Source organism: Tauraco erythrolophus, chromosome 3 (assembly GCF_009769465.1).
Source record: "Tauraco erythrolophus isolate bTauEry1 chromosome 3, bTauEry1.pri, whole genome shotgun sequence".
NCBI lineage: Eukaryota > Metazoa > Chordata > Aves > Musophagiformes > Musophagidae > Tauraco > Tauraco erythrolophus.
Window position 1 is genome coordinate 51,640,067 of NC_141467.1, and position 20,629 is coordinate 51,660,695.

The window sequence follows — 20,629 nt, forward strand, 5'->3', positions numbered from 1 at the left end:
GTGGAGTTTCCAATTACTGGATTTAAGCGTTGTTAAGAGTTTACCTACAAGGGTGATGAATCTTCTGTTACTTTGATTTGCTTAAAGGAGCTTTCTGGAAAAGCTTTAATCCAGTTGTAGTTTGAGATCTTGCAGACCATCTATTCAAGTGAGAGCAAATCCCAGCTGTCTGCCCATGAGTCTTAAGTGTGGGATATCTCCAGTCTAGCTATTTGTTCTTAATACCAACAGTGACCTATATAGAGGCCATTTATTCATGACTCCTAAATGGAAACTGAGTGCTTTATGTTCTGAAGCTACACTGAATAGATTCTCCCCCTTTAGAGTAAAACTTAGAGGATCAGGTCTTGGGCAATCACAGACTGTTTTTTTCCAGGATTTGATGAAGGCACCAGAGAGTGCTGTGTTGACAGAGAAGAATTGGGGTCTGTATCTGCAGGAAAACTCTTCCAAACCTCCACAAGGTGAAGAACCACCACCTTGCCCTTCTTCCCTCCAAGACTGTGCAGGCCTCTTCCTGCCATAACAGCTTTGTGCCTTTTTCCTTAAGGAGGGGATCGATAGATGCTGGTTTCCTTGAATCTTGCATGAACTGACTTACAGAGTATAGAGGGCAACCTGATGTACGAATTTGAAGTACAGATTACCTCGATGACATTAGAATTGCAAAAGATTGGTTGAACGTTATTAAACACATCTTTTTCTTGGTGAAGAGAAGTCCTGAGGGAACTCCAGACTGGGGCACAGGAACAGCAGAACTGCCTCCCCTGGCTGTGTCTGTGTGGCCTTTTGCAAGGCCACCTGAGCCCAGCTGCTTCCCATTCTGAGCTGGCCAGACACAAGCCAGCTTGGATCCAAAAGCTGGGGCTGTGTCCTTAGCACAACACTGCGTGCACACCAACAGGCCCAGCGGGATTTATTAATTCTCGAAGGTGGGTCAGAGCAAGACAGCATGGCCCAGGCACTCCCAGCCTGAAAGCCACTGCTACATTTGATCCCTGTCTCACAGCAACTAGGAACTGACAAATGCAGTGTGGATAAGGTGTGATTTCTAATAATGAATGATACAGAAAATGTAATGGCAGGGTGAAGAAAAACATAGCGGTCCAGAAGGTGTTTCAAGTAACATACACAGTATCCCCCCACCCCCATTTCAGTGGTACCCGTTCCATTTCAGTGGTTTTCAAACTTCTTGCATTCTGGGTCACTACAAACGTACATCCAGGGGAAGGAGAAAGAACAAAACTCTTATTTGCATTTTTTATGTTTGTAACTGGTACATAAAAAATTCCCAGTAAAGTTCACCAGCTCAGAGGGAAGCTCGGCACCTGCTGCCCCTCCTGTCACTGCATGGTTCCTGACTTGCTCCTGGCTACAGCCCTGGTGGCTGCTGCTAAATCCCACATGTGGGAGAGGCCATATCCTTTTCTTGTCACCCAGGCTGTTTTGCTACTGTTAGCTACTCCTACCATTTCTTTTCCTGTTTCCTTCAGCAGGAATAGGGAGGCTTGAAAAGGGTATGAAAAAGAGCAGATTTTGGCACTCTACCAATGTTAATGAACTTTCAACCTAATACAGTAATAGAAAATGGACAAAAAGCAGAGGCAAATCACAACAAATGATCACGAAAAGAACCTAGACTTCTGGATTCCTCAAACTGTGTGTAGAACTACAGCTTCATGTAGCTTTCATGTTAGTTCTTCGTAGCTTACACATTCACATCTCATTGATGACTCTCTGGCACTGTATTAGATGAGTACAGGCAAAATGTTCCTTTAAGAGGAATCATTAGTGACAAGGGTAAAAGCTAAGCCAAATAAGAAGGCAAGGGCCAGAAAAAGTGGAGCTGTAGTGAACATAGCAGCACACTGATGATTTTTTTCTGGATGGTACAGCCGATGCTTGCTAAAAGTTTAGTAACTATTATTTTCTTCCCTGAAGCATCTGTTTGCACAGTTGAGATCGTAGGCATTACTCTTCCTAGCAGGAGAAACCTTTGGCTGAATGTGTTATTCAAAGTATAGCTAATTCCTGTAGGTAGGCATCTTGCTCACAGTAAACAAGTGCCAACGTCAGGATACCAGTACACACAAACTGCAATTTGCACGTCTAGACTTTAATATTACAACATTTTAGTTGCAACTTATCCCAGACATACAAGTCAATGTAATTTTACACTTCATTATGTCTGCTGCTTTTTTCCCAAGCAAAATCAGCATGTAAAAAGGATTGCAGAATTTCAGCATTGCTAAAAAGCTATGAAAATGATAGTATGTGCCAATCTGTAGAGCAAACCCATTTTTTCTACAATCCTTCCCTCTTCCCACGAGTTATCTATTCATAAAAGTTTTTATGCTATTTTTCAGATTCATAAAACATGGAACTACAAGATAGGACTTTTGTTTTTGATTAAGAAATTATTCAAGCAGGAGTTTTTGAGCCTGCAGAGGTAGCCAGTTACACATAAAGGAAAGCAGGAAAGCAATCCAAAACCTCATGGATCTGAAGAATGAGCTGATCATAGGCTTTTTCTATTGCTATAAATTTCCTATAATAATATATGTATTTAAGTAAGATGCATTTAATCATCTTACTAAATTATTTCCCCTAGGGGTATGTGACAGGAGATTAAAGCAGGTCATAATTATCCTTTGTATTGATTTGCAAACTAACAGTCAATGCGGCTGGAAATCTGGAAGGTAGCCTTTAGTGTGCTCCATCCACAGCTTTGAAAATTGCTGACAATTATGATACAGCAAGCTCGACATAAGAGGAACTTTCTGAAATTACCACATCACCTACTTCTATTTATCTATACTTCCCAGCTCTGTGACCTTTCAAAGGACACACAATCATTTGCATGTGATTCGTCCTGACTTACTCCATTGTTCTACAGGCCTTGGCGGATTACCCAGGGAGATTTCTGGACAGCTGACTTCATGGGATGCACAAACTATTTAAAAAAAACCCCAACAAACCAAACCCAGAAAAACCCCACCAACAAAAAACAACCCATAGTTTTTTGTCTCCAAACCTGCACCATGAAGGACGAAGCAATCACAAGACAAGCTCAGGGTTGCGGTTGAATAATAAATATAAATTAGGCTACTACAGCAGGCCATGAGAATAAAGAAATGAAAAAATTATTTAACATATTTACTTATTCATGTAGAGTAGTAAAATGTTTCTGAGTCCCCTAGGCGTTACATTGCAAACACGCCTTATGCTAGAAGCTGTTGCAATATCTGAATGCTTAGAAAAGATGTATAAGCTGCTGTCAGGAGAAAACACCATGCCAGTCATTTTCAAACGGGTCTTTCCATAAATTACTTTATTTCTCATTAAATGAGCACAGAGTCATTACCATATTAATAACAGATATGTTTATTATTACATATCCATCAGTGCGGCTTTCAATACCACTTGAAACATGCAAATCGTCCTAAGGACGAATCAGTTTTCCAGTGCTTCTTATTTAATACACAACTGCAAAGCCATTATAAATTACTGAGGAGGTATTTGGTTAAGAAATAAAATAAAATAAAACCATACTGCCCATACCATGAATGTATTCCTGCTACAAAGCAAGAGTCTGACAGCATTTACTGAAATTCCTGAATTACCTGAATTACCTGGAGCTTTTGTGTTACATGCTCTTTTTTTTTTTTTGCATTGCCTACACATCTCTTGGCTTATGAAACAGAAGAATCAGTCTTTCTTTGTAAGAGGAATTCTCATTCAAAGATTGTACTTAATTTAGAAAATGCATCTAGCATCTACAATACTTCAACCAATTAAAATTCAGTAAAAACCACTAATAACGCAGTAATTTTTTAGAGGTTTCCTTTGTTTAGTTTTAGACTTCTACATTTATTGACATGGCAATAAAACAATTATCTCAAATTAAGGCACTAAAAGGACAACGTAAAAACCAAGTAAAAGTGTTCTAAGAATAATTTACATTTCAAACAGTGCATATATTTCTTAAATGTTTGTTAACTTAATGTATGTTATCACTTAAAATTGTAAGGCAATACATTATACAGTTATAGAAATGATGTACCCCAAAATACGCTTCCAAACTTGGTGGTTCTTTTTACTGTTAGTTTCTAATGCCTCTAGTAGTAAAATAATTCAGTATGGCTTGGCAAAAATGCATAGATTAAAGGCAATTACTTGTTTTCCCCCCTTTACGAACCTGCTGAATCAGTATTTTGTAAAGCATAATGCAAAATATTTAACACTTTGATCCATTCCATAGTGGGTGGTTAGCACTGAGGCTGTTAAGAACTCTGCAGTGAAGGCACTGAAGTTCAAGTGATAAGGCTTCATTTTTAAGCTAGTTCTGCAGTCTTCAAGAGCACAACTTTGAGTCTTGAAAGCAATTGCAGTCCTTCTCATTGAGAAACCTTCCTCCTCTCCTCCATTTCATATGCTCATCTTGACATAAATAACCCCTTCACAGGGTAAACAGTCCGTTTCTTTCACTGATATGAGGAAAGTTGGCTGCATTTCATCATGATTGACAGGCTTTTTTTTTTAAATCCAAAAAGGCAGCACCTTTTTTTATACACCTAGCTAAGCTTTATTTGCTTTAACTTGCATTACATAGTAATAATTAATCTAATCTACCTTTAGGCAAACCCGCAATTAAACACCCTCAGCGTGCTTTTGTGCCAAAGCAAGGAGGAGACAGGAATAGCAATCTTAACCCTGAAGCCTGTGATAGTTATGTCGAAAGGAACAACAGCCCGTCTGCACTGCTCTGTGTGGTTAAAAAAAGCCCTGTTTCTCAGACCGCATCCCATGAGCTTCCATTAAGCACTGTACGTGTGGTTAGCTGAAACAAAGAAGAAAAAACACAATTAATAACAAATATACAAAGTAGCATTGTAACACTAGTGTATGTTTGCCAAGAGCTTCAGTGAAGAAAATACTTTATTTTACATTCAAAAAATATTTTTTCAATTGACATGGAACAATACTAAGGTCATACCTACACAATATTCCACAAACTGTTCTTAATTTCAAACAACACTAAATGAATGCAGAGATCAGGCAGATGATAATATTACTGCAGCTTTACAAGTAAACAATTGAGAGTAAACAATCACAGGTGTATTAACGGCAAACGCAAGGCAACCTGCTGTCACTTGCAGGACAAGAAAAGGCTCAATAGGGCTAAGAGCACACACATGCAGTTGCCAGAGCTCATCTGATGCACAGGAGTTTTGGTTGGTTCGTTAGTTGTTTTTTTTTTCCAAAACATGCATTAACTTCATCAGGTGCCCCACTCCAAACATATTAAAGCAAAACACCTCAACTGTGTTGATACAATGTGTATAAACAGCATACTGTAAACAATGTAGTGTACTTTCAGATCTAGAAGCAGTACTGCAAGTGCTAGCAAGTTCATCGTGAAGTTCTGATTCATATTTACTAGTGATAAGTTGCTAAAATGAGGAATAGAACTTAAGATGAACTGATATGTGAAGCTCCTTTTAATGGGCCCAATAGACCTCTCCATGAAGTCAATGAAATGCTGCCTACCAACTGCAAAGAAAGGTGAATCAGATCCTAAATTAAATGTACTAAAATGTCTCAAAGCATGTGTCAAAGTCTGTATCCATATGAAAAAATAGTTAACACTTGCTTATATGGCAAGACTCCATCACCGAGACCAAGTTCTGCTATACTGTTGCCCTGGTTTCAGCTAGTTTTCCTTTTAGTAGCTAGAATAGCACTGTGTTTTGGATTTAGTAAGGGTTTTGTTGTGAGAAGAATGTTGATAGCACACTGATTTTTACAGTTGTTGCTTAAACATCAAGGACTTTTCAGCCTCCCATGTTTTGTCCGTGTGCAAGAGCACAGCAGGCTGGGAGGGAGCATAGCTGAAGCAAAGGACCCACAACTCCTGGTTTGGGATTTGAGTTTAGACTTAGGATTGAGGGCCAAATTGGCCAATGGAATATTCCATATCATGCAACATCACGCCCAGTGTATAGATGAGGGTTGGCCAGGAAGTTTGGCTTGCTCTCGCCCACCCAAGTTCTCTCTTTGGGGCTCTCATTCTTCCAGGATTGCAGACTTCTCTGTTTCAGGATTTCTAGCCGGGATGGGCCAAGCATTGGTGAGCAATTACACTGCGCATCGCTTATTTGTATATATTATTATCCTTTTAAATGTGACCATATATTATCATTTTATTATTTTAATTATTATTACTTCTGATTTTATTTTATTTCAGTTATTAAATTGTTCTCATCTCAACCTACGAGTCTCTTTCCCTTTTCCCCTTTGATTCTCTTCCCCATTCCCCAGAGGCGGGGGAGGGTGAGCGAGTGGCTGCATGGCATTTAGTTGCTGGCTGGGTTAAACTGTGACAGTCCTTTTTGGGGTGCAACGTGGGGCTCTAAGGGATGCGATAACGACAGACTTGACCAGAGTGTGTTAAAACAACGTTTCTAGAAGCATTCATTGTGTTTCCTTGGATGTCGCTGGCCGGAACACTGTTTCATCTGGTCTCAGAGTTGTTTTCGGGGTTGTATTACTTAGCACCTTATTTGCCACGTGTGCTGTTTGCCAGCGCCGTTGCTGCCTTTAGGCGGTGCATCAGGATCAGAGATGTCACGTTGCCGGTGACGGGCCCGGCGCTGGCAGAACCGCGGGCGTCGGGAGCGCCCCGGTACCGGCCGCTCGGCGGGGCTCTGGCGCCGCCTGGCGGGCGTCGTTGGCAACTACAGCGGCGGCTTTTCTCCTCGAGGGCCGAGGCACGGCGGGTCGCCGCAGCCTTCACCCTCCCCTTCTCCTCCAGACACTCTCGAAAGCTTCTGAGCGTTCTGAATAGCCTCGGGACGGTCAAACCAGTACGATGCTGTTGCTAGGCCTCCCGAATGTACGCCTGATTACGTATATAATTAATCGACCATTTAGAAACACCATCCAATGCATTACTGGCGTTACTTCAGCTGCTACCCCAGCCCCCGTGACAGATGCCACCACTGCGCCGACCCTCGCAACAAGCCCTGGGGCTACTCGAACCCTGGCTCCTGCTATGGTTGTTTCATGCCCATCTGCTACTGGTGCCCAGCGCCAAGGCAGGCGCTCTGCTCAAGGCCCTGTGGCTACTCAAACTCCCACCAGCTACTCAGACCCTGGCACCTGCTACACCTGCTGAAACCCTGACGAAGCACCGCGGTTACTCAAACCCCCGCGACAGGTACCGCGGCTACACAAACCCACCAGGGAAGAGATGCAACATACAGATGGGCTCGTGATTGAGGAGTGGACTCAACTATGGGCACTCCTGCATAGGTTATCCACGAATGTGAAACGTGCTGCGATCAAGCAAGCCAGGTGATTGAAACCTCTTTGGAATGGAAGACATTGGTTAAAACACAAATACGGGGAGGCCTGGCAGACTGATTACATCACGCTCCCACAAATCCACCGCAGCAAGCGCTACGTGCTCACAATGGTGGAAGCAACCACTGGATGGTCAGAAACATATGCTGTGCCCCATGCCACCACCTGGAACACTACTCTGGGTCTTCAAAAGCACGGCACCCCAGAAAGAGCTTAATCAGACAATGGGCCTAATTTCCAAAACAATCTTACAGATATTTGGCCCAAAGAACATGGCATTGAGTGGGTGTATCACATTCCCTATCATGCACCAGCTGTTTGATTCGCATCACAGTCTGTTAGAAAAATTCAAGAAGAGATAAGATACCACACAGGTATTAACTTCTGAATTGCCAGAGAAGTTAAGAGCTTTATTTCTTCCCAATAACCTGGAAGATTCCATTGGGTGATGCAGAAAGGTGTGAACAGAGTCCATACACTAGGGCGGATGGAGAAAATGCAAGGCTGCATTTTGAACAGCCGATCCAACCTGATACTTCACTAGTGCAAGACCACCAACCTTCACCCTTCCTCCTTTCATTCCTGAGATTGACCTGGTGCTTTCTGGACTCTTCCATGAAGCATTGCAACTTCCTAATCCAACAGAAAACCGCACGCTTTTCTTTTGTGGGGTTAGGGTTGGGGTTTTTTGTTGTTATGCTTTGGATTTTTTTGGCTTGTCTTTAGTGAAAACATTCCTGGATTAATTCTCTGTTAGAAAATAGATCAGTTTACTGTGGTAATTTGTGAAGCATGAGCTGACACAAGATAAAGCGCAGGAACGTGCAGCTCTCCTCCTTCTGGTGCTGGTAAGATATTAGGCTCATTGTATCTCTAGGATCTTAGAAAAAGAGCTTTAAAGGTGGTGTTTCTCATTCTTTAAAGAAGTTTCCAGTCACTACTTGCATATTTCTATAGTTCTCTAACACTGTCACATGACAAATGCCAATAGGATTAATAACAGAAATTGTCTGGATAAAGGATTGGGTCTGTTCGGGGAGATCAGTTAAGAGCTAATGTAAATTTTCAAATATTTAAATCTGTTCATTCTGTAAGAGATTAGTTGCAAACTTGTTCTCACTAAAGGCAACCCCAAACCAGCATTTCTATTAAGACAGAGTGAAAAAAGAATCAATTAATTGATTTAAGAAATGGACTTGCTCCTATGGATGAAAGCTGTGCTTTTCCAATTAGCTCTAAAACACCTGGAAAAACGTTAAGATCTTGAAGTGAAAAACCTGATAAACCACATGGTCATGCTGAAAAAAAAAAAAAAAATCTATTGAAAAGCTAGCAGCTGCGAGACATTTGAATACCAGAGCTGTTTTGCCTACAGTAGGTGTTTAACCTCCTCTCCCCTTATTTTTTTAATTCTGTGTGCGTGCGCATGCATGCGAATTCCCCCTTCACACCCTAGCATGAGGTATATTACAGTATAACTCATCTGAAGACCCTCCTACAAACTGGAAACAAACTTTGCAACAGAACTTAAAAAAAGCCTGGTTATTACAGCTACCAGAGGACCTTGCAAAGACAAATGGCAAGCCTGCTCAGAATACAATTCAAACGGTATTTTGGAAAACAAAGTCTACAACACTAAATACCTAAATGTGAAACAAAGAGGTACGCACTGTCTTTACAAAGTGAACTCTACGTAGGTCAGGTTTGGCGGGGGGAGGGAAGAATCTCTATACTCCATAACAGAGGATTATTTCTAAAATGTACAATCAGGACTATGATCTTCCAAGTGTTATTTTAGATTACTCTTATTAATCCAGCTTAAAGATACCTGTAAATGGTGTATTAAAATAATTCGGTCCAAACCCATTTGCTGAATTGGTTGTTTTCAGGTTGTCCTGGTTGTTTTTTTTTTTTACTGTCCAAGAATGCTACTTCATCAAAAGATTCTGATAATTTGACATCTTTTTCAGTAAGCAACGTCGACTAGCATTATTTCAGTGTCACATTTTAAAAACTCTTTTTAAAACGAATGAATTTTTTAATGAATTTTACACTATCAGTTCTGTGCTTTTCCACTGTGCTCACCCTTGTTTTCAACAGATATTTACAGTTAAGACTGTAAGGAAAAACTGCCCACTTCTCAGGAAATCTCCCCACAAATCAGAAGTGTTTCACAACTTCAGCTTGCTTAAGCACCAGTGTTGAAAACTATAAAAATCACATCATGATTCAGTTACATTCCTGCCATTTGAACTGTAACCAGCAAACCGAGACTTTGTTCCATGTTTGTGAATATGGCTTCTCCCCCAAATACTCTAGTACAGCTACATGTTCTTAGCTGCTGCTCACAGATTTCTCTCCATCTCCTTCTCCTCGTGCTGTTGCATTGATTATTATCTCTAACACAATATTGCTTGCAACATCACTGTCTTTTATGTTGACAGCTTTGTATTCGAGGCCTAAAGTAATTTTCCTGGATGAGATTATCTTGAGGGCCTCCACTGAATGTATTAGTATCTCAAAACTACAATCACTTATGTTTTAGTGTTAATTATAGGGACAAGAAAACCAGCACCTTTTGTATCTTTCAGATTTTCTTCCCTACTCTCCTCTGCAGGAAGATGCTTCATAATATACCCAGTGTCTCTTTACACACAAAAGTTTGCTTTTGTTGCACTTAATACAAGGAATGTTTGCAGAACATTTATTTTGGTACCACTGCCAATCTAGGAAGACTCTTTCCCTACTGAAACATTTCACACTGTTGACCCAATCACTTGTTTTGGGGGAAAGGAACGCGCATACTGTATGAGGAAGCTAACGCAGGTTAAAAAGCAGCTTACAGTAACCTAGCATTAAAAAAAGTGTATTTTACATTTTGCCCTGGTTAATGCACAGGGTCACAAACAGCTTACAAAAACAACTGCTGGGACAGGAGAAGACAGGGAATAAACAAGCAGGAAGAAAGAAGAGAATTAATACCTAAGCTGCCTCGCCCCAAGAACCTCTCTTGCACCCCCATTTGCAGAAGACTCCTAGTTTATGCAAGCTTCTGAGTCAAGCCATGAATGACTATGCAGATCATCCTTGCAGTTAAGAGCCACTGCTGATATATCTACCGAGCCTTGCCTTTAAAACAGGAAAAAACGCAACCTGCTCCCTCACATGCATTGGCAGGTCAGGCACTGCCATCCCTACAGTACCTTTCCAAAGCTGAAAAACTGAAATTTACCACAACAGCAGGAGAATTCTGTCTGTTCCTTCTCTCAGGATTTGATTTAGATCAGCAGTTCAACAATCGTTAACTATGGAATTACTTCACAATTTCACATTAAATAAGATTTATAGACGGAGGTTAAAAAGATCCGTAGCTTTTGTAGTTTCTCACCTAGTTTTTCCAGAAGTATTTTTAACAACTTTTCGGAATGACTGATTTGCTGAGGATCTTGTAGACATAGTTCTAGGAGAAGCACGAACGAAAGTCGATGGTGGTGTCTTAGGGATCTTCTTTACTAAGTGAGTCACCCACTTCTTCTGTTCATCTTGACAGGATGCCAATAACAACATATCTCTTGCTGAAGTTACATCGTAACTCACTGTAAGTAAAAAGAGGAAGATGATTCAGGGAAAACTAGGACTGGATATCAAAGTAAGAATTATGACATACCAATGTCGTAGAACGATGGCACCTATATGCATACTTGTATTGGAATTATTTATATATTTTTGGAAGACAACAAATAGCAGAGGAAATTATGAATATAAGTTTCTTTCGATATTTGTCACTCTGCATTAAGATTCTTGATTCTAACATTAATATTCAAGAAATGAGAAAACTTACACTAACTGCCATCTTAATAAGCTGGAAAGTTGTGTGAGTGCCTTATGGCTGAATTCCAGAGCACATACCACAAATACTCCACAGGAGCACAGAGAGGAAACCTTTACTCCAATCCGCAAAGTAGCTGAAGAACCACTCTCCAAGGTCTTAGTGCCACTTGGTAACGCAGCCACTGCACTGTCCCTAACATGGGCCATGTACGAGCAAAAGAACGGTCTGGGAAGCAGTGAGCTGCCCAGTACTTGGGCACAAACCTCTAGGGACCCTTGTCCTCTCAGCAGAGCCACATCAGTTAGAGGCTTGCCACAGCTGCCTGTTCATAAGCAGTGTTAACAGCCTATTATTTTAATAACACCTTTCACATCTAAAATCATAAACTGAAGAGCAGAAAAACTTTTAAACTAAAGTGTTTTTATTTGCCTTCAATAGTTTAGCAGGTCTGGCTAAACATGCAGAGAACACAGAATGCAAAAAACCCACAAGTATACCTTTGCATGGTGCAATTAATTCCTCCTTTTTATCTAAGTGGTCTCTATGGCACTTCACATGGCATCTTCGACATTCTAGGGCAGCAGGGGGTTTAAAGACATGCCAAAGAGGTTTGGCACAGGCCTCACAGTTGGCTGGAAAGTGGTATAACGTTGGAATAAATTCATGGCCTTTGTGATTTAGAAAATTTGTCTTCTCTGCTGGCTGTACTGGTTCTACCTCGAAATCCTTCCTGCATTCCCCCTCATTAGCATAGAGAATCTGAAAAAGAATACTGCCGTGTTATTGTTTTCATGTATTTTTACGTACTTTTCACAGAAGCCACCAAACTTTTTCAAGAGAGTTAAATAAAAATGAGAATACACTTCTTTTTACCTGAAATATTTTAGGAATTTCTTCGGTTTCAGCTCTATATACATCTCCTTGAGTTACAGGCCGGACATGGAATAGCTTACTAGATCAGAAGAAACATGAATCAGAAAATGCTAAAAGGCTATGTAAGTTTTTAAAACACGTATCAAAGTGCTTTGACATTCTTATAAATCTTGTTTATGCAAGCAATACAATAGACTCCCAGGCTGCAATATTTTAGGAATGAATTCATAAACCATATAGATCTTGTCTATCCAAGTAAGACCAAAACATTTCATAGCACAGAAAGAGGGTTATCTTACTATGAGTTCAAGATTCATCGTGGCAAATTTACCTGTGAAAAAGGCTTTCAAATTCTTCCCCAGAACACTCAGAAGTCCAACTGATTATTGCTAGAAAAGCTTACTGATAACCTTGGATGCAATCAATCATATGAAGTATAGTACTACTCACTAATTTTTTTTACTGAATTATGTTACCAGTTGATAAATAATGCCAGAACATCACAAAAGGCAACCTGAGGCACCAGCTGTTGAAAATGCAATTACAATTGGAACAAACATCATCTTACACTGCGTCAAGACTGTAAGCCCATCTATCCCAACATCCTGTTTTCAACAGTTGCCGTAACAGATGTTTATGAAAAGAGAGTAAGAAACAGCTCAAGGAGAAAATAACTCTTCCTGGTTACAAGCAATTGGCAGCTTAAGCACTTCCTGAGTTTGAGATTCCTTCCAGATCACTGTATTTGTTAGTCACTCATAGACCTATTCATGAATTTTAAAACCTTTTTTCAATTACTACTCTATAAGTTCCCATAACATCCATCAGCTGTTCAAACATCACATTCAGTCATGTATCTGCGATGGACTTGAGTGATATTTGATACAATTTTCCTCATGTATAACCAATGTAAAGGGATCACAACTCATTTATTTTGTCACTCTAAACAGAAACCATCTGGAAAAGTTAGAAATGCTTTGGGCTTGATCAACACTGATCCTTTCTCAGACAGCAAGAAAAAGGTATGAGGCAAGGGGATGAGACCTAAAATCAGACAGCCAGTTCCCCCTCTATCCCACAACTATCATGCCCTGGTTTAGAAAGCAGCTGTTGAAGCAACTGGAAAAAACAGTCATTATACTGAATCGTAGAAGGAGACAGTATGTCGCTTCTGCTGTCTCTGACCCTTCTCTGTCATAACAAGATGAGGCTCTTCATTTCTGTAAATTCAGACCAGTGACTACAGACAGTGCCCACACTATTGTGTATTTTACTTTTTGCTCTAACTTTTAGCAATAGTAGGACAAAGAAAAAACAGCATCTTCTGTTAACAGCACCCTAAAATACAGATAAACACACGTTTCCAACTAGTATGGGAGATGAAAAATTATTTATGGAATTTTGAATCCAAGCTTCTATATTGGTTATCTGTTATCTCACACACAATGCGCTTTTGCCAATTTGTATCCAAAACTAACAGTAACTTTACTTACTCTATATCTAGTACCATGGATGGATTAGACTGGTCCTTGTCCTTTTCATCGTTGTAGAATAGTATCTTTTTACTGCTCACCACAACATACTGGGAAAAGAAAGGGTAAAACCAATTTGAAACTGCATTTTAAAAAACAACATTTATCCTACTGTACTCCCACATGCACATAAAAAGCCTGAGTAAATTAAAGTTTTTAAACTAGTATCAGGAGATACCTAAATCATCATGCAGGCAGCTATACTGCTGGCAACTGTGCAATGCCAGAAGCTGCAGTGACTGTGTATTATCACTGGAGCACCCTAAAATGCTTGTGATGACTCTGGAACTCTATCTGTACAGAAACTCACAAATTGCGTGTTACTATGAAAATTACTGTATCACTGAGAAACTCCTGGAGTGCAAAATCTACCACTTATTAATAAAGCCATAAACAACTTCTCTAGTCCTAGACCTGCAGGACTCACTGATACTTCGCACCGAACTACTGTTACGCTACAAGAGATTCTCACAGCTCCAGCTATTTCCTACACTTTGAATTTAATGGACTGGTAAAATAAAGAGCCAAAATGCATCAGCAGAAACAGAGGTCTGGTATACATTCCAAATCTGGGAACACAGTAAGACCATAAGGTAAAGGTTTGCAGAGGAGGAGAAAAGAAATGGACATTCTTTTGCTATGTGTCACTTTAAAGGTCTAACCACATAGTTTTTTCCAGAGTAGTAAAGTTGTTAAAGAACAGAAACATTTGGTAGTGTGCTGATTAGTCTTTTTTCCCCTGGGTGTTTTAAAAGTTCTTGCTCAAAATCTGCCACTGAAAAAGTGGAGCACTCCAGAACACATGGGATTCTGGAGAATAAACAAGAGCTACTGGGAAGGCATTATGAGTTTTAGAGGAGAAGTGGACTGCAGGTATCATTTCCAAGAGAATTCCCAAATGGGGAGTACGCCTGTGGTGTCTGTCTCCCGCCTCAAAAAGCTCAAGGATGCTGTCCTCAACCTAAACTACACAGACACCCTTCCAGTGCTGCTCACAATCACACAGAATTATAAACGTTTGTTCATACGACAGGAAAAATAAAGCAAGCTGCTCAGAAAGCTTTGTTACCCCAGACCAGTTAAGATCAAACACCTCTAACCTAAGCACTTCCCAGTGAGTTCAAGCCTGTAGAATTCACCGCCTGTTGCTCTTCACTGGGAGCTGCCAGTCCAACATCTTTGCTAAAACTGTCCATAAGCATAAGCTCAGTGACAGCTTTGGCAATTTCCTCCCCTGCAGTTTTAAATGTTCTAGAAACATTTTAAAACGTGTGAGGTACTAAAGAGGATTAAAAAGAGGTAGACTGACTACTCTGTTTATATTGAGCTCCAGATTCAGGTATAATATGACCCAGAGGCAGGGGAAAGGACAGAAAAGCAAAAGAGTGAATACACAAACAGTTAATCTTAAATTCCAATTACTGGCATTAAGTGAATGGGTTTCTGCACGATGCAGATTCTGACAAGTAAATGGTGTTTACTCCTCCTACAAGAGGACGCTGAACCTCCTCATTACACAGGACTTTAAGTCTGACCTCAAAACCTGAATATGAAAGTCACCTTAACAAGTTTCATATTTTAAAAATGTGTTGTGCAAGCTGCATGTTACAGTTGTACATCTCGATCACTGAAATGCATCTAAAAAAGCCACACAGGGTGGTCTTCCCCAATTAAAAGGGCTTTCAGCCCCTCTGTCAGGATTCTTCAATAGAAAACCTGATCGACTCGAATAGGTACTAAGTTGTAATGGTGTGAGCCTCTTGTGATTTTCCCCACTGAAGAAAGAGAGTCTGTGCTTGAGTTCCTTTGATCTACTTCAACAGAAAGCTAATGCTGCCTTTGTCTTTGAAGTATGTACCTCTGCCTTTCACAGACAGGGGCAAGGCCTTAAGATGACTACTGTAACAAATGCAAATCCTGGCTGCAATAGAATTCAGTTATCACACTGTACACAAGTCTTGGTGAAAGAACAATTTAACCTCACAAAAGAAAAGTTACATACAACAGTCTCAATATCCTGTTGTGAACATACAAAAAAAAGTCTACACTTCTGTTCTACAGTGGTTTTTGAAGGATATTTTATCCACACTCACCCCTTTCTAACTCTTAAGCTAAATGACTTGGAGGGCATGGGGAAAAACTACCAGTGCTACTGACGTTTGTGTCAGAAACGCAATAGTTCAAGTTACAACTACTCAGGCATCAATCCAATGGCACTGCTAATGCAATTTTGCTTTTCCTTGAAGTTAATCTGGGCATGCTTATACGTGAGGTTCCATACCTCCCACCAATCCCAAGACTGAAAGTGCAGGAGAATTTGGAACAGAAGCACCTCAGGAGGCTGACTACAAGCCAGCTTGTTTCTGATGGAGTACAGTTCAGCCAACAGAATAGACATGTAAGTCAACGTGGCTCCTGACTACTGTGTCTCACTGGTTTGAACCTCAGCTAGTTTGACTCATTTTATGACACAGGCATTCATCTGTAGCTCAAATTCCTTCAAAGTGCAAGAACTATTATTCAAACTAGGAAAGCATGAATGGAGTAACTGCCTAAAATACTTGAGGGAACTAAGTATATTGGGCATGCCTAAAGAAGCTCAGATACAGTCTTTCTCTGGAGAACCTCTGTTTATCAGAAGTTTAAAATTTTAATTATCAGTGGATGCAAGACCAATCTCAATTGCTTGAAGACAATCAGAAAAGGCTGCTGGAGGTATTCTGACAGGAAAATGATGCAGTATTTAGATAATCCAGAGCAGAACAAAACTACATGACTTGTCCTAGGCACAGTCACTTCTGTTCATGGATACAAAATCCGACAGCATCCCGCAGAATCAATTCTGGAACAACAGGAGTCATGCAGTCTTAGCTATCAAACAGAAAAAGTTGTGGAATAGATTTACAAATAGGTGTGTTTCATGAGACACCTGAAGAACATTCAAACACTATCAGCACTGGACTCAAATATGGCACAAAGAACATTCTTGACCTTACCCTGTAGATTTCCTGCAGTTCTGGTAACAGGGAGACAAAGCTAAATGCAAAGTGACCAGAAACCACCTGAAAAGCATTTGCAGTACCTGCAGCCAACCCCAGGTTCCAAGCTGTGTTAAGAAGCATTTTCAATATGCTGCTTGTCAGCCCTGCCTCTCACCTGAGGATCTGGGAGAACACTCTAGCCGAAATAGGGCAGAGCTTAACACTCGCTCTCTGCAAGCTAGAATTGGTGGCGGTTTTAACTTGCAGACACGTCACAAAGGCCTGATATTGATGTACAAATAGCCAGGTCTGGAACTCAAAACACTTTGATTATATAAAGAAGGTCGTATTAGTCAACTGAAAAACAGAAGGAGTTCAGCAGCTAAGGGCCCAATACAAACACTTCAGTGTTTCTTTGATGGGAATTAAATCCTTCTCCTTTAAACTTCGTAGGAATCACTTCTAACGCTTGTAGAACGTGAACGTAAACAGAAGCATCTGAGAAAGATCTTTCAGCAGGAATCAGAAAGTTGTGTTGAAAGTGTCATGAATAAACTGAATAATTTCTAATACTAGTCCTTGAATAGAAGATAAGGAAGATGCAGGAAAATAAACTATTTCATACAAATTGCTTGCAAAATTTAGAAGATTCTAGTGACCACGTTCACTTCTGCAATTTGTTATACTAAGGGATGTTGAAGGAGAGTAACTGGAAAGCCAGAAAACATAATCAGAAACTGGTTCTAAGCTTCTAAGCATCTCAATTTGAACATCTAAAGTGCCAAAGAACCCAATCATAACCTCTGCAGAGACAAAAAATACTGCTTCATTTAGAGTGGGAATTCCAGCACAGAGGTCCAGTTTCTGAGAGTAAACCAATTCTTTTCAGGAGAGACTGACCATTTTAAAAGGGAGGGAGAAGGAAATCTCCTTGGAAATCACGTATGGCAAGTTATAGTGTGATGCACTCTTCCACGGCCTTCAGAACATGTGTGGTATCCCCTACTCTCTCCTGTCTAGTTGCTTTTTTTTCAGTAACAGGATTTTAAAGAAGCTTACTCAAAGGAGAAATGGAATTTTTAATGGTTCCAAGATACCCATTGTAAAGCATTTCCTCACCCACTTGTCGTAAATTTGCACAATGTTATTACTGCAGATTTCATACTGAACTTGTATTTTTCTTACTTCAATAAAGTAGTGTATACACACTAAATCACTCAAATTATTTTGTTTGTTTCTTAAATGTGAGCTGTAAAACCAATTCACCGTATGCTTAAAAAAAACTTTCCAAGGGAGTTGAGGAAGAAAAAAAAAAAAAAAAAAAATCCATTTGTACCTGTTTCTTCCAGCCATGCCGCTTTATATTTCCTTTGTTTGGTATTGAAAGCCAACCTTCAAGTCTTGATTCTGGTTTTAAAAAAATGCATATTAAATAATTTTATGTATTTATAATAATAAAACAGAACAGCACAAAAGCAAACTGTTACTAGAAAGAAAGATGTACTACATGCAGTAATGGGCAATTACCTATTCAGCAAAGCACAATAAAAAGCACAGCTAAATAAAATGAAGATATAAGCATTTACTTCATGCTTCATCACAAGCTAACACTTGATTATGCAGTTACTGCAAAATAAAGTGAAGATGTTTTCCTTGATGCCAACATCTAACACTGTATGTAAACATTTTACAAAGAGCCAGGCAGGAAAGACTTTGCTTTGAAAACACGTTACAGCTTAAATGGAGGATGATGAAGAGATTTTCAATATAAACATAATTTAACATTCCAAGGGGCTATACAAAAATACTCAGCAGGAAGATGCAGCAAGTAAAACAAACCAGATCCACATTTTCCAAGGGAAACAAAAAAAGAACGCACAAGAGCAAGCAAAGCTACATGGGTGTCCCGTTACTCACAGAAGATAAGCATAGGAGATAAATAAATAAGGAATGCAGAAGAATCAACTAGATATAAAGAATAAGAGAAAAGTGTTTTATTTAAATTTTCAGTGGAGAATTTTCCAGAAAGTAGTGTAATAATGTATTTTTCCATCATGAAACTACTGAAAGAATTTAACGATACAAAGAAACGTCACAAGAAAATCAGCATTCTATGTAATGCAAATAATAGATTTTAAAAACTCCTCCAGCTAACTGATACTGGTTTTTGATAGATATTTTTAAAATCATGAAGCCAGGTAATAGAAGTGAGAAGCTATTGTGATTTCATTAATCTAAAACGACATGGTAAAGAGTCTCACAATTTCGTAAGCATGAGAATGAAGTAATCAAAATTTCACTCCATAATTATAAATTTATTTCAAAATTAAGAATTTTTTTTAAAATTTTTTTAAATTATCATAAAAATGTGATTTGTAAAAAAAGCATCAGAGTAGCTAATAGCTAATATATGCATTCTTTACAATAAACTTAACTGGCAACACTGAAAATTTCAAAAACATTGAGTTAAAATTTGCTAAAACATTCTCCACAAATGTTTATGTAAGAAGCAACTACTGGTCCCCCTTTTACCCTCCAGGGATAACTCTTGGTGAGCTCTGAAAATACATCCAAATATATGAAATATATCCATACACTTTGTTATGTAAAATTACAATAAGACAGACAGCCTAGTCTTCTATAAGACATTAAAATTAGGCATAAAAAAATCCGTTCCCACATTAGCCTTACAGCATACAGCATTTAGAAGTGGACTACTTAAAAATATAAAATAATTTCCTAACATTTCTCTACACAGAGTAACTTGAAAATATGGGGGACCACTGAAATATTGAAATTCTAATCAGAAGAAAGGCATGTTAGCATGACATATAATGCTTATCCTATTTTGAATACTTGGATTAATTTTTACATCAAAAGAAGATTCTTCCATTTTTAGAAATTTTAGAAACATCCTAAAACTCAAGTCCTCCATTGCAAACTAAAGTGATTAACTGCTAATAAAGAACATAGCATGGCCAACTGTGATTCAAAAGGAATATAGTATGGATGGTTGTGACTCAAAAGGAGTAAGTCTGCGTCTGTAGAAATTGTGGTGTACGAAAATTTGGAAAGATCCAATAATGATAAATTTATTTTAAAAGATGCACCAGGTACCATACAGCTCATAGGGACAGTGTGAGCAGGAGTTTTTCTAAGTTCATTTCCATTTCAGCATGTTCTGAAACAGATTTCCAAGGAAGTAGAAAGTGGATGAGCTATTACAAGCTGAGAGTTGTAGAACACTGGAACAGGTTGCCCAGAGGGGTGGTGGATGCTCCATCCCTGGAGACGTTCAAGGCCAGGTTGGATGAGGCCCTGAGCAACCTGATCTAGTTGTAGATATCCCTGTTCCTTGCAGGGGGGTTGGACTAGATGACCTTTGAAGGTCCCTTCCAGCCCTAACCATTCTATGATTCTATGATTCTACAAATGAATCGGTTGACATTCTTTTCTGTCTACTACAAATCTATTTTAGTGAGCAAATTCTATGTGCATGAGAGATGATTTCTGAGCTGTGAATAATGTCTTCCAGTTGAAAATAACCATTTCTGAATGTACTCCTTTTGAACAAACCTAACATTCGTCTGGAACCAAATGTACTCTTGAAAGGGTAGATGAGCCCTTTCATTCCAACCTTGCCACAAAAGTTGTCTCAAGTAATATTCATACCGCATTTTAACTTCCCTTGACAGAGTTAGCTAGCACAACTGCAAATGCTCATCTGGCCATTTCACAAATATTTGATCCAGAAGAATAATATTTATGAGTGTTCTGATTAAGTAATTAAAAAAACATGGGCTATCTAGACTATGAAAAAGAATCTTCCATTCCTGTCTTTAAAAATAGGCTCAAAACTATTGCCTGACAACTTCCCTGTACTTTGGAAAGAATCCCAGAATTGATACTTCATATTTCCAACCAAGAAAATGCAAGATAAGCCTCAAAAATATCTGATGGCTAGCTGGACCTGAATAGAATATGAAGAATTCCATGAAGGAATTCTTATAATAGAATAGATAGATCTTATAATAGATTATAGATCT

General features: G+C 39.3%; 1 protein-coding gene across 3 annotated transcripts in view; it reads right to left on the reverse strand.

Moving 5' to 3' along the window:
* Positions 1 to 3,617: 3,617 nt before the first annotated feature.
* ROCK1 (Rho associated coiled-coil containing protein kinase 1) overlaps positions 3,618 to 20,629 on the reverse strand; it is a 96,180-nt gene continuing 79,168 nt past the window's right edge. For 2 of the 3 annotated variants that reach the window (XM_086608597.1, XM_086608598.1), the window contains 6 exons: positions 17,920 to 17,990; positions 13,564 to 13,652; positions 12,071 to 12,149; positions 11,695 to 11,956; positions 10,754 to 10,961; positions 3,618 to 4,840 (listed from right to left, as the gene is read on the reverse strand). In XM_086608597.1, the coding sequence (XP_086464723.1) occupies positions 4,837 to 4,840; positions 10,754 to 10,961; positions 11,695 to 11,956; positions 12,071 to 12,149; positions 13,564 to 13,652; positions 17,920 to 17,990 (713 nt within the window). In that variant the 3' untranslated portion in view covers positions 3,618 to 4,836. Of the gene's footprint in view, positions 4,841 to 10,753; positions 10,962 to 11,694; positions 11,970 to 12,070; positions 12,150 to 13,563; positions 13,653 to 17,919; positions 17,991 to 20,629 lie in introns of those variants that run through there. The other variant, XM_086608599.1, reaches the window with a different exon arrangement.